We start from the raw sequence: 14532 nt of genomic DNA on the forward strand, positions 1-14532 counted from the left end.
CAAATGTTATGTACTTGTGCCAACTACAATTCTATTTGAGTTTTGCAAAAGTGTCGCTTGACCAGACGTATCCAGTCACATCAGTCTGTGTCTCCGTCTTGATTGTCGTCGACAGCCCTTGAGTAGCCCAGTCAACAGAATCACCACAGGAGACGCCCACTTCTGCACAACCTCTGTGGCTATCAATCAAGCAACTCTCACCTCTTTAACCACAGCACATTCGGCCTCAGGCCTGACAGCCGCTCACTTTTTGACAGAGTTTGTCTCCATGATGACACTTCTGCCCACTATCAATCCACATCCACAAGGTCCCTTTCTCTGAGGCCGACACTAGAGAGTCTTTTACTATTTGATAGTAGTTTAATTTTTTTCTAAAAACAAAAAAAATTGTTTATTTTTGTGGCTTCATGGAAACGTTTAGTAGCATTGTTGACCTTCAACACAGAAGTGTTCTTCGTAGTTTCCTTTTACGTGAAGAGACACTTCTGAAATGCATTTACTCTAATAATATTTCTATGTGTAGTCTGTTTTAATGGCCCTTTTTTATCTTATTTCTGAAGGAGGAGGTCTGTCCACAAGTGGAGGGAGAGAAGGATCAGAAATGTATGTGGACATCAGCCGTCAATGTGAAGGACAAGTTCATTTACGCCACACAGCCTTTGCTGAACAGGTTGCTCATTGTAGACATCCAATCCCAGAAAGCTGTTCAGGTAAGCCAATGAATCAGTAACTAAAACATTATTCTCATGAACATACCATAGACATGTCATCTAATTTAAATAATGCTGCATTTTAATATATGTAATGTGCCATGTTTACTACATAATTCATAATCCTCAATTTTTTTTTAATTACAATTCTAGTTGGCATATTTTAACATGTTTATTTAGCATATTTATTCTTCATTTGCACATAGTATGCAACGTTTTCTTTTTTTTCTGCCATGGGCACTCAATAATCTGTTGTTTGAGTATTTTCCTCAAGTTGCTCCAAACCACCACACAAAATGATTGGAATGTTAACACGCCGTGTTCTGATTGACTGACGATCCGATCTGCTTGATCGAATCACGGTGATCGCATGTTAATGCCAAGTGTAAACGCAGCCTTAGTAGTGGCTGATGTTTCAGGCTGAAAAGTTGTTTTGTTTCAGAGTGAATGCCCAAATGAGTGCCATCAAGACTTTCTCCATGCCAGGCCTCACTTGGGTATTCCATGATTCCTTATAATGTGCTGACAAGGGTCACACTTGGGATCATTGAATCACCGGGGAGTTTGGTTTTCATTACCTCAGATTAGCAAGTGCGAATTATCCACCTGATCTTTTAGAATCGGATAAAAATAGAGAAGAGTCTAATATTTGTCTACAAATTATGTTTTAAGCCTGAGGATTCACTATTTAACCAAAACTTTTTTGTACGATTTAAAATTTCACACATCTGCTAAGGATGGTGGTGAGAATTTGTTCATCTGTGCTGAAGAGTTTCTATTATTCAGCCTAATCCTCGTAAGGAGGAAGGGATGTGCTGGGATAAAAATTCAATGTGCACATCTGCTCCCACAGATTATTGCACACATGGAGATGACGCTGAAGACAACAATCACCCTCCTTCATCATAGCTACACACGAACACTAGTTCTCTCTTGGTTTCTTTTAATGCGGTGTGTTGTCGAAACAAGCTGTGCAAATGCTCACATTGTGGAGGACTTAACAGTGAATGCTGCATCAGATGAATACACTTATCTGAAGTTAGAGACATTCTGAGGGGGAAAAAATGTCCGTCCTACTGAGAGAGAAGGTGTAATCATTTTTGCAACGCTCAATGTGCAAATTAACATTTTTTTCATATTCGTGTGCATCCATGTAAGCACAATGAGGTGTGAAAATTGCACAGTAAGGCTATCACTGCACAAAATGAATCATTTGTTTCCCAGTGGAATATCTCCAGCCAGGTGACAGAGAATGGATATGGATGCAAAGCTATTATTGCAAACGGGCTGAGCTATTGTTACTGTCAGCACTCCATTTAAAATGCACACCCATAACCAAACTCTGCATGTGCAAAAAAACATACAGCTGTGCTTTTGGAAGCGACACACATTCTCTCTGTCATGGATAGTTGATTTGGTGGACTTGTAAACTTTTCTGGTGACTTTTGTAGAATGTTAAAAAGCATGGATGGGAATCTGCTTTATGAATTAACATAATGATTTCCAGTGACAGGGACGCTTGAAAAGCAAACAATGTGGAAAATTTATCAATTTTTCATAGACGCTCTACTGACCAGGGGCAAAAATGCTGAAGCGTCTGTTTTAGTTGTGCCTAGCATGAGATAATTATAACATTTCACTCCAATTAATGATGAATACTGTGTAGCATCTTTCTAATTGGATTGTGTACATTTTATAAGTGAACTGACTATGATAGTGTATATTATATCAAATGACTAAAATATGAATATATCTGTATATTTGTGAATGTTTTAAAAGAAGACTTATACGCTCACCAAGGCTTCAAATATTTGATCAAATATACAGTAAGACAGTATTTGTGAAATATTTGAATATGTTTTTAAATATAAAAGTAATTTATTCCTGTGTTGGCAAACATTTTCAGCATCTATTCAGAAATATGCTGAAATATGCTGAACTGGTGTTCACGTAACATTTATTATTATTATCAATGTTGAAAATAGTTGTGCTGCATAATATTTTGGTGTAAAACGATATTTCTTTCAGGACCTTGCTGAATAAAATTATTCGTTTCTTTTTTTTTTTAAAGTGACACCAAACTTTTAAACAGTGGTGTATGAAAGTTTACTTATTAAATTAGGTAATACATTAGATATAATTTAATTATATGATTTATTAAATTAACTTATTAACATTTACATAACATTAAATTAACATTTTTTAATGGATCATGAGGCTTTTTGAACATGAGATTTGTCCAACCCTACTATATAAACTACATTTTTAGTCATTAAATGTTACTACGTTATCTGATTTTGATAAGCAGATGGAAACTGTAGATTTCTGTTGTTGTCAACAGACTGTGAGCACCGACCGGGTTCCAGTGAAGCTGCACTATGACAAGTCTCATGACCAGGTGTGGATCCTGAGCTGGGGAGATCTCGAGAAAAACTTTCCAACCCTCCAGGTAAGTCAAATCACTCCAGATTCATCACTGAGTGCTAATCACCACCTGATGCCTCTTCAACAAGAGTACTGGGACGTTCTGCCCAACTACTTCTCTCATCTGATTATTCAAGTATATGAGCTGGCCCTGCTGAGAGTGTGTTTTGATGATTTTAGTTGACATTTTTGGAGCATTCCCAAGTGTTGTAAAATTGAACCAGCATAGAAAGGGGTCTCAGTGGGGTTCCATATCGCATAATTGGAACAGTCTCGTCCCCCATAATACATAGCTTTGGTTAATCACAGACAGAATACTTTGAGTTCCTCAAAGACAAGGGGAATTTTGACATTTAGAAGTTCACAAATCTCCCTCTTGTGTGTGTTCCTGTGCATGATCACTCATGTTCCTATTGTGACTCTTCCATACATCAGGTGATCAGCCAAGCCAGCGGAAGCACGTCCCACCACACCATCCACACCCAGCCGGTTGGCCATCGCTTCGACAGTGTGGAGGATTTCTTCATTCCTCCCATAAGCCTCACCATCAATCACATCAGGTAAAAGAGAGAAAGACTCCCACCATATATATATATACATATATATATATACATATGTGAGTCGATGTATGAACATGTACTGACTGTGATTAGAACTCCTGAGAAAACAGCTCTAGTTCTGGATAGTGTGTAAATTGCTTTCAGGAACTGACATTTAGATCTTAATAAACCATTTTGTGCATTCATAGTCACTCACATGAGAAAGTAGATTTAGAGGTAGTCGAGAGGGAAATGTGAGTTTAAACCCTGAATAAACAGACCAGGAGATGTTGTGTGGATATGGAAATCTCATTTGAATTGATTCAAATCTGAGTTGAAGATTACTGAGCATGCCCTGATCCTCTTATTGTCCCCTATTGACAGAAAAATGTTTGCTTATGCTATCATGTCGTGCTAATATAAAAAAAAAATAATGACTCAATTCCAAACGCTAGAGAGATTACTTGTTCTCTTCATTGAGAAAGCAAGTCACACTGCTGATGACAAGAGTGGCAAACAATGTAAAATGTTCACAAAAAAAATTACAATGTGACGGTCGTAAAGAAAACTTAAGCTCTGTTCCAAAATCTTGCTGTTTGCTGCCTACATACGCAGCATCTTAACTGAAAAGGAACCTCATAAGTTAGAACGCTCTATAGAGTGCAACAGTGCCAGACCACTTTTTCAGCAGCCTTGGTTCCAGAAGTATTTTTTCTGTAGGAAAAAAAAAAACTTTGTTAAAGAGTTATAAGCTATGAGCCAAACCAAACTGCAGCAAGGTGAATCACAACATTACACATTTTAATTTGAAGCTGAAAAGTATATGAAAATTGTACAAAAAGTCAAAGGTACAAGGCTGTGTACTAAATGGCTTTAAAGCGAGAAAGATGGAGATGTAATTTCAGCATATACTATGCCATCAATCTACATCTTTGTAGCTTAAAGTAAGTCTGCCTTTAACGGTTTAAAAGTTATTATTAAAAATCAATTCCTCTATGGAGAAAATGAATGGGATTTTTCCAAAATCGTGTAACAAATGTGTTACAGGAACTTTGATTAACTGATTTCAGTAGCCTTCATGTCTCCAGCACAGCTATGATGCCTTAAAATACCTCCTACATAGGCTGCTCACTAGGTTTTGGATCAGAGCCATAGACTTACCCTGTGAGGCAAGATGATTGACAGTTTCTTTGCACTCTAATCAAATCATATTCACAACATTTTAGTAAGACTATCCGGTCAAATTATCATAACTCAATCTCATGATCAGTAAATGCTAATAGCATCTATCCTGTTTACTTATCTGTGTGTAAACATCTTTTGTAGTTCAAATAGCCTGTGTCTCCTATTATAGTGTTAATAAAGGTTTTGGAGAATAAGCACATTGTTGCAATTCAGTTGCAGATGCTCAGCACAGCTAGTGACCAGCTTTGCTAAAAGACAGGATCTTAGTCCCACAATAGAGAGTTCATCCGGAGGATACAGCGTAATACACAAAGACCAGTTTAATTTTCAATCCTTTTGAAGCCTGAGATAATACAGCTTACACACATGCCACACACACACTCACAAAATACACACTCTCCTCATAGACGAGTCACTGAACCCAGCTGTCTTCTTTCGCCCTAATATTTACTAGCAGTAATACTGCGCTAGTTGATATGTGCCGCACTACAATTCGGTTCCTGTCACTGGAGTTCAGTGTGTGTCAGTCTCGTTTTTCTTGAATAAACTGCTGGACGCTCAGTTGAAGGTATGTACACTTTTTTAGTGCTCTGTCCCAGTAGACTGGTGACATTTAGCAGTGCTGTCCACTCTCTGATGGAGTAATGTGTTTCAGTGCTCCAAGTCAACAGAGTGCAACATCAGCGCTCTATACTGAAATAGAGGTTAACACCAGTGTAAAGTATTACAGCCCTCTGATCTTCGCCTGGCAAGAGTTTGGATTTAGCACATGACATTAGCTTTTAGTTGTGTTTCTTTGTAAACGCCATTAGGTAAGATGTTTGAGGAATTACGTCATTGATCTAAAGGGAATAAGATAAAGATTGTGAGAGTGATTATGTAAGAAAAAACAGACTCTCAGATCAAGACCAGACATGCTGATCTCAAAGGTATTTTATATAAAGTGTATTGACAGCCTCTGAAACAACTAAATCCCTTTTACACACATTACAAATCTTCTGAAGAATGGTTGGAACTGGATTTGCCACAATCTCAAGCTAAATAATCAATCCCATGCTTGAATTTATCAGTTACAATAAATGATAGTGATACTTTGTCTGAGAAAGTGTGGAATGGTGTGTATTGACATCTTTCCGAGAAAAAAAAGAAAGAGAAAAAGAAACATCAAAAATATGTAAGCTCACCAAGGCTGCATTGATTTGATCAAAAAATACAGTAAAAATGTGTAAACTGATTATAAAATAGACAACCTATTCTATGACTCTCAAATGATTTGTGAACATTTGTACAACTCTAAAGTTGCACACACAAAAGGTTTCATTTTTTAGAAACTATTTTTACATTGATACTGTACATATCAGTGTTTATCTAACTATAAACGCATGCTAGGATCAAACATTACGCACGAATACCCATGAATAATAAATAGATCAACCAGAGAGCTCAGTGTGCCTTGTAAATTTATATGAATTTACTTGAGTAATCCTCAGGAGGATATTGATTTTTGTGAATATGCTGACATAATAAGATCTGCGACTGGTAAACAGTGCCGGTGTCATTTGTACAAAACACTGTTGTAAGGAGGAATGTTTGGTGATCCGTGATCCAATAATTACTTCATTCGTTTCTCATTTGAAATGCCTCATATATTTTGACTTCACCTGTGGCAGTGAACTGTTGAGGAGGGATTTGTACAGGGGAGAGACTGCATGTGACATTTTAGTCAGCTTGTCAAATTATTTTAGCATTTACACACCACACTGGGAAAATAACAGCCTACAAGAATCCCATTCACAGCATTCATTGACTTTCTGTCATGCTTTTATCCACAACCAGCCTGCAGGCAAATAAGTTTACATGTCAACAGTAAAAAAAATACATAACTTTACTTATTTGTTTTCTTTTAATTGTACAGTAGGCCCTTTACTAATGCTAAATACACATTTTCAGTCTAAAGTGTTGGTCAGATAAATATTGAAGGAGTTTGTATAAATGCAAGTATTGCCATGAATGATTAAATGTGTTTTGTTTGTTAATAAGAAAGGTTGTTTGGGATGCCTAAGGTTTAGTTAGGAAAAAAGCATTGATTTACAACAGGAAAGAGCCTCTATTAATTGCCCTGCAGTGCATAAACAAACACAGAAATCACAAAGTATACACAATGCTACAAAAACACTTGTTTGTTTTGTTTTTTATTATCAAATTACAGAGCTGTCCTTTTGTATATTGACTGCATGGGTAGAGGCTAGTGACTTTATAGAGTAATGAAATCAGCAGCAGATATCCATATGACAGAGCTGTGTGTGCCAGTTCAAAAAGATGAATGTGATTCTTAAGTATCCTATTCTGGGGATACATCATTACATGCCCCTGTAGAAATGTTTTATATCTAGCACTACAAAACCTATTTGTAATCATTATTGAGTGATGCATGTTTCCTCATGGGTTGCATCAAACATACATCTGTTTAACAAAGCTGAAAGCTGATTCTGAAAGCATTGTAGTGACCCCCATAGCACACAGGCCTGTTTTTAAAGCATATCCAGGATGAATTGTATCATTGATATATGTTCATGAGTGCTAGCAGCAGCCATCTTCATTGTTTTATTCATGTTTTTGTTGCATTGGATTTGCCACCAAGATTTTACATGCACAAAATTCCAAGTTATGCAAAGGTATTGGGCACCAAGTGCAACTTTAAATTTCATGAGAAAATGTAGCTACATGTAGATTAATGTATTTAATAGACAGGAAAAAAACCCACAATTTAAAAAGAAAAAACTTGCTACATTTTACAATAAATTCACACTGTTCCTTCCTTTCTGTCCTTTTTTGTTTCTGTAGGGTAAATATATTTTCCATTTTGTTGTCTTTTTTAATCCATGAAATGAAATGTCAGAAGTAGAAGAAACTTTGTGCAAAGGCAGAAAATCACACAACTATTTATTTCTCGATTTATTTATTTATTTAGCATCATGAATGGTTATGCAAAGTTTAGGCACATACAGTAAATGTGCAAGATCTTTGTGCAAGATCTCCAAATCAGTGGGTCAGTTTGATCCACATTTAAACTGCTAGAAACACTGGTGAAACTATTTCTTCTAGAAATGTTTTTAGACACTTACACATTTAAGGTGATATATGTGCACTGTTTTTGACACATAGATGTGATTTGGAAAGTATATACAAAACTGCCCTCCTCTGTGGTTTCAAATCATCAATTACTTTGAAAAGTAAAAAAGAGAAAGAGAAAAAAAGAGAAAGAACCTTTATTTTAGCTTGTCAAATACAAGATTCATATTATTTCAATATGACTAATTTTTATATAATTTGAGGTCAGTTTGACCCTTAATCCAGATAGAGAAGCTATTTTATTAACATAGCAGGAGAGAATTTTTCTTGCTAGCAAAATAATCCTATTTACAATTGAAGTGTATGACTGGGTATTGACCACACACTTTTACATTCATATTCCGTGATCTCGCCCCCCAGTGTCCGGATCCATCGCCAGGTCTTCTTCCCGGACCTCATAATTTAGAAATTAAGCCCCCAAGCATATCGTCACAGCCAAAACAGCCTGGCCTGTGGCTAATAGATGGACACCGGCTGCCAACTGGTGGAGCTCATCACGGGTGGTGATAATCTGTCCCATTGGTCCGCAGCAGACGTGGCCTTTTGGCCAGACGCAGACAGTGGCCACATTCTCGAGTGCATAAAAGAAGATGGATGTCAGGGTTTGAAGTCTGTGCTAGAATTGATTGGAGAGCATGCAGATTTAATTGGACTTTGTCAGATCCTTTATTTCCCTCACCAACTTCATTTGTTCTTGGTTCTTCTGAGAATTTTTTTATAGCCAATAATTGAGCTCTTTGGATTTCTCAGTGGATGAGACAAAGTGTGGATGATTAATTTTTTAATTGAAATCAATTATGAAACCAGACATCTGGCAGAGGATATGTATCATGGACTGATGAACAGAGATGTGACATTGAATTCTTTCTCTCTCTTAAAGCTTTTGGATCTTCCTCATTAGACTTGAACCTGCACTCTGGGTTTATTCACTCAGAAGCTTCGTTTGTTACATTTGGTGTGGCAGCTACTTCTTATCCAAAGCAACTTACACTTCATTAATTGCAAGCGCAGTGCCCTCAGGGCAACATTACTCAAGTGCGCAGTGGAGTTAGATCCAGTTCCAGGGACACTTTAACTTGGGATCGGAGCTTTTATTTCATCAATGCAGATCCTTAATAATTACAAAGCTTCAGGGTTGGGCAAAAGTCAGAGTTTATGAACTGGCTTTCTATCAGTTCATGAGTTGTCTAGAAGAGGAATTTACTATTTGCAATTTGCAAGGAAATTCAACAGTTATGTGACAAAATTTTCAACAATACAGAAATGATTTAATCTTTAGTTTGACTAATTATCCCTATTGATGCTTGTAGAATATTGTTCCCCAAATTATTAGACAATACTATCAAAATAAGATTTTAATTTTGTCATTTGGTGGTCCATAAAATTATATTATTGTCATGAAATAAGTTTTAATCATAAGATTAACTTGTGTTTTTATATACTAAAATATACTAATTAAAGCTGCGGTCCGGAACTTTTTTTGGTTAAAAATTATACGAAGTCAATTTTTGAACAAGTACATAACCAGCCTTACCTTAGCCAGATTCAAAACGGAAAGCTTATAGTTTTCGGTAAAACTTTCTATGAAGCCCGTATTTATAATACATTATAAGGGTATTCTTAAGGAATTATAATGCATTATAAAAAAACTTATAACATGTTATATCAACTCATGAATAATCATAACAACAATTATAATACATCATAATACTTACGTATTTGTGGTTATAAGTTTAAGAGTATGATTATTTATAACACACAATGAACACCGTATTAAATCTACTTCTGTAGCGAATTTAGCTCACAACAGGAAATATGAATAATTAACCATAACTAGTTATAATTAACTATTCATATTTTAGATCCGCTGTAGATATTTAGCTGACCACTCAGGGTCAACTGTCTTGTCAATTCTAAGAACGTTAATTTCCTGGTTAAGGGAAATAACTTTCTTACTGTACAATTCTACAAAAGCTTGTAACGTAAATCTGCATGATTAGTGACTCCGGTTATGAGCAAACAATGAACACATCAAGTGTGATACAAGTAAGGTTTTATTAACTACACAAACACTTAAACTAGTCTTTTCTGCATCAGAAACAGGTATCATGTTTCGTAACTTGGCAATGTTTCTAAGATGGAAGAATGCCGCTTTTGTAACATGGGAAATATGATTTTCAAAAGTAAGAGTATTAGTATGCTCAAAAATGGTAGAATCTAGTATTGTAGAATAAGTTGACATACTTGCAAAGACACTTATAGTCAGTTTATCTGTTGGTTGACCATCAAAATAAAGTGTTAGCATATATTTACAGTAGCAGACATACTAATACTCTAATGACCGCTAGTTGATATGTAGTTGCAGAGTTACTTATCAACAGCTGTCTAAAGGGTACCATCAAAATAATCAAACTGATATTACAATAAAAATAGTTAAAATCAAATGTGCCATTACACAGATTCATCTGATCTGATATCTGATCTTATGGCTGTTTGAGAGGATTTTTTTTATTATTATTATTATTATTACTACTTATAAGTGGTCTTTGACCACTTTAAGTAAAGTAGCATAAGAAAAATGGCAAGATATGAGACTTATAATACATTATAACTATGAGAAATATAATCCATTGTAAAAGTGGATGCAACGTGTTCATTGTGTTATAAATCATCATACTCTTAAAAGCTATAACCACAAATAAGTAAATATTATAATATATTAAAACTGTTCTTATGAATATTCATGAGATAATGCAACATATTATAAGGTTTTTTATAATGCATTATGCATTCATTATAATGCCTTAAGAATACCCTTATAATGTATTATAAATACGGGCTTCATAGAAAGTGTTACCATGTTTTCTAATTTAAGTGGTACTGGTAGGTTTTTGCAGGAAATTCTAGCATGCCACCACATCATTACATCACGACTGTAAACATAAAGAATGAGTCCCAGCTAGTAGGCTATATCGCGTGATGTTGCTGCAGGTGGCGGATCGTTTATAGCCATTTCTCACAGCAGCTGGAATAATTAAATGTATCATTTTGATGGAGGATTATGTGTTTAAAACACATGTAAGTGGCTGAAATTAAATTATATTCCAGTTTTAAATATGCATCTGGTTACATATACATGGGATTACACAAGTTTTGTATTTTAAAGGGAACCAGTTCTTAGGAATAATAATTTGCTTTTTAGGTTAAAATAATTTCTCTATATGAAATTCGAATGGTATGACAATTAGAGACTGTACAGAAATTGGAATCTACATGTAACGCTAATACACACTACATACATACACGTAGTCATGCAATGATGATGTTGTTAACATTAACAATTTGAGAACAAAGTATAACAATAATAATAATTTGCATGGTTTGATGTGATATGAGCTAACAGATCGTTAGATTTAATCACCATCGGTAGCGCAATTTTATTGTAATGCTTTTTTCCTCAGTTGGTCAGAACTAAAAGTGGCAGACTTGTTACTTACTTGTTCCGATGACAATATCCAGTGAAAATTCTTATTTGGGTCATACTTCCAGTACAGTATCCACACTGGTGCGAGCCACACATACTCCTTAAAACATTAGATTCATCCACACTGAGGAGCTGAGCCGACGCGCAACCCACATAAAGAAAATAATTCCGCAAATAACTGCAATTGCAGGTTTCAAACAGAGATGGCGACAGAGAGGCAAAACTTACGGACTGCAGCTTTAAATAAAAGCTATGCATACACAGCAAGTATATGAATGCTTGCATTTTTTTTATCAAATTCCAGTTTGACATCCCTTTTTCTATCTCAGTTGAAAATGATTGAATTGGAATATAAAAGTCATTATTTAAAAAGCGTGATTTAATTCTGAATGCCACAAAACCCTGGTGAGCTTGTTCTGACAAAGAAACATGAAATAGTTGTGTTGAATGAATGTTTTGCTTGACAGAAACTAATATCTAACTGATATCTATGTCTAACGCATATTTTTTCTGTTATAGGTTTGGTATCATCCTCCACAAGAACGAACCAGCTCTTCATAAGATTGATTTGGAAACCACCTCCTATGTGAAAAACATTAGTCTGCAGCAGTACGATTGCATCCCACAATCCCTCGCCTACACACACCTGGGCGGATACTACTTCGTCAACTGTCGGCCAGACTCAACAGGTGCGGTACGGCCACAATTAATCATCGATAGCGTAACAGACAATGTCATCAGTCCAAATAGGGATGTGAGTGGCACACCTTATGTCTCTCCTGATGGCCACTATTTAGTGAGCGTGGACGACCGTGATGGGCTCATGCGCTTGCAGCATGTGTCCATGCGGGGTGAGATCGGCCAGCCCTTTGACATTCACACCAACCTCCACCTGTCCGATCTGGCCTTTATGCCCTCGTTCACCGAGGCTAACCAGTATAACGTGTTTGGCAGCTCGGGCCACCAGACGGATGCTCTTTTTGTGGAGCTCAGCACCGGTAACGTCAAAATGATCAAGAGCCTAAAGCAGCCCACGCCGGCTGCTCAGTGGCCTTGGAACCGCCAGAACAGGGTCATGACTGGCAGTGGGCTGTTCGGACAGTATCTCATGACCCCGTCTCAAAGCTCCCTGTTTATACTGGATGGGCGGCTGGATAAACTCAACTGTGAGATCACTGACGTTCCCTTGGGAAATACTGTGGTGTGGGTGGGAGAGGCGTAAGCCGTTTTAAAGGGGCTTGAGAGGGAAACAAACAAACAGGTTGCACTGAATTTGGTCTCCGTTTAATTTATTGAGAATAAAATGAGTCTCAACGTTTGGAACAAAGAACAAAATTGACTGTTCAAAAACCTGCACTTGGACAGTAACTTGGGAAATGCTTGTTTTCGATAAGCTAGCCAGGCTAAATAGCTCATAAGTAGTTTCTCTAAAAAATATTAGGTGGCGTCAAACTAGCATTGGTATCCTTTAATAAGAAAGTCAGTAAGAATCACTTTGTTTGAAGGTGAGAATTGTTTAACTGATTGATTGAATCGATTCAACTGATACGGACCCAGAAAAACAGTGATTTTTGGCATCTTTTAGGAATGATATTTCCTCATCTCCCTGTTAACACCTAAAACACACATACAAAACGCATTCGGACCATTTTTTTCCAGTGCCTTGAAGGAATACTCACTAAAAACAAATAAACATAATTATTCCCCCCGAGCCTGTGGATTAAACCCTCCTCGGCTATTCCACACGCAGAGTGAAAACGAGAGCCACACTTAAATTTCACCTGTTTATAACTCCCACAAACCCTGAGGCATATCTGGCTTATTAAAACAGCGTCGTGCTGGGAAACTGTCACCTACTGTGGATATTGAGATATTGGTAATGATGTGTTTGACAACTGTAAATCTTCATGAAATGTTCGGGTGTAAGAATGATGACACCAAGAAGTCTTTGTGTTGAACCCCCAATTAAAACCTATATGAAAACCAACACTGGTTAGATCAGTGAACAACTGAGAACGAGTCTGTTACACAATAGAAAACATAACATACCTAGGGATGGTTCTGATCCTGTATAATCTTAGTAAGAGAGGTTGTAGAGTTTCAAGGGCACATAAAGAATCAAGTTTTAGTTGACTCAGCAGTCACAGCCACTGCTGTAAGAGTCCGCTTTCAGTGGTAACTGGTGCGTCGCGTGGTGTGATGTTAGACATAATTTATGCATTGCAAGGGTTATATAGCTGGGGAATATTTATTTAAGAGTTTGAGAGTCACAATGCTACAAGAGCACGAATAAAGGAATATTTTAGTGTCTGTAGGAAGCACAAGCATGTGCTCACGATGTTGAAATATTTACTCGATGGACAGAGACTATGCATTTTCATTGACACGCCAGCCAATAGGCTGCATGAATTGAGCTTTTCCCCCCAAATTACTTATATGTTATCATGTTTTAGATTTTGTATATTTTGTTAAAATGCATACAATATGGCTTTTTATCAACTGTATTTTCCTTATTCCCAGACTGTTTGGTTTTTTTAGTGACTTTTACTTGTGTTCTGTAAATAGCAGGTTGGTCTACGCTCGCGTACAACAAATTAGCTAGCCGAAACTCATCTTCAAACAGTTCAGGTTGATTCATTTCCCCTCGTTTATTTTTAAGATAAGAGAGCTGCTCTGTCTTTGTTCCACAAATGACCAAGTACATTGTGATGTCACATCCAGAGATTTCATCAGCTCCATGTAGCCATGTACGTTGATTATCGTGGTTGTTATTTATGTAGAAACATGCTTGACATTTTGGCAGTTAAATAAAGCCTATAACTTTGAAAAAAAAAAAGGGTTTTGGGTATTATTTTGTCTCTGTAATATGAGTGGAATGGACTGGAAAATGAATTGAAATCCCAATCCGCATAAATTTATGCATTAGTGCATCAACAAATTTGATGGATTCAGTATGAATCTTTTCACCTGGAAAGAATTAAGAGATTCATTCAAAGCATAAATGTTATTTATCTTGCAGAATGTCATCATTTACAATTCAATAATACATCATGCTCCA

General features: G+C 36.5%; 1 protein-coding gene across 2 annotated transcripts in view; it reads left to right on the top strand.

The window, feature by feature from the left end:
- Positions 1 to 14300, top strand: part of fstl5 (follistatin-like 5) — a 150656-nt gene extending 136356 nt beyond the window's left edge. For both annotated transcript variants that reach the window (XM_016232277.1, XM_016232278.1), the window contains exons 13-16: positions 561 to 710; positions 3052 to 3159; positions 3570 to 3694; positions 11994 to 14300. In XM_016232277.1, coding sequence (XP_016087763.1) covers positions 561 to 710; positions 3052 to 3159; positions 3570 to 3694; positions 11994 to 12696 — 1086 coding nt within the window. In that variant the 3' untranslated portion in view covers positions 12697 to 14300. The remainder of the gene's footprint in view (positions 1 to 560; positions 711 to 3051; positions 3160 to 3569; positions 3695 to 11993) is intronic.
- Positions 14301 to 14532: the final 232 nt, after the last annotated feature.

This window comes from Sinocyclocheilus grahami, unplaced genomic scaffold (assembly GCF_001515645.1).
Source record: "Sinocyclocheilus grahami isolate Dianchi unplaced genomic scaffold, SAMN03320097.WGS_v1.1 scaffold409.1, whole genome shotgun sequence".
NCBI classification, from domain to species: domain Eukaryota; kingdom Metazoa; phylum Chordata; class Actinopteri; order Cypriniformes; family Cyprinidae; genus Sinocyclocheilus; species Sinocyclocheilus grahami.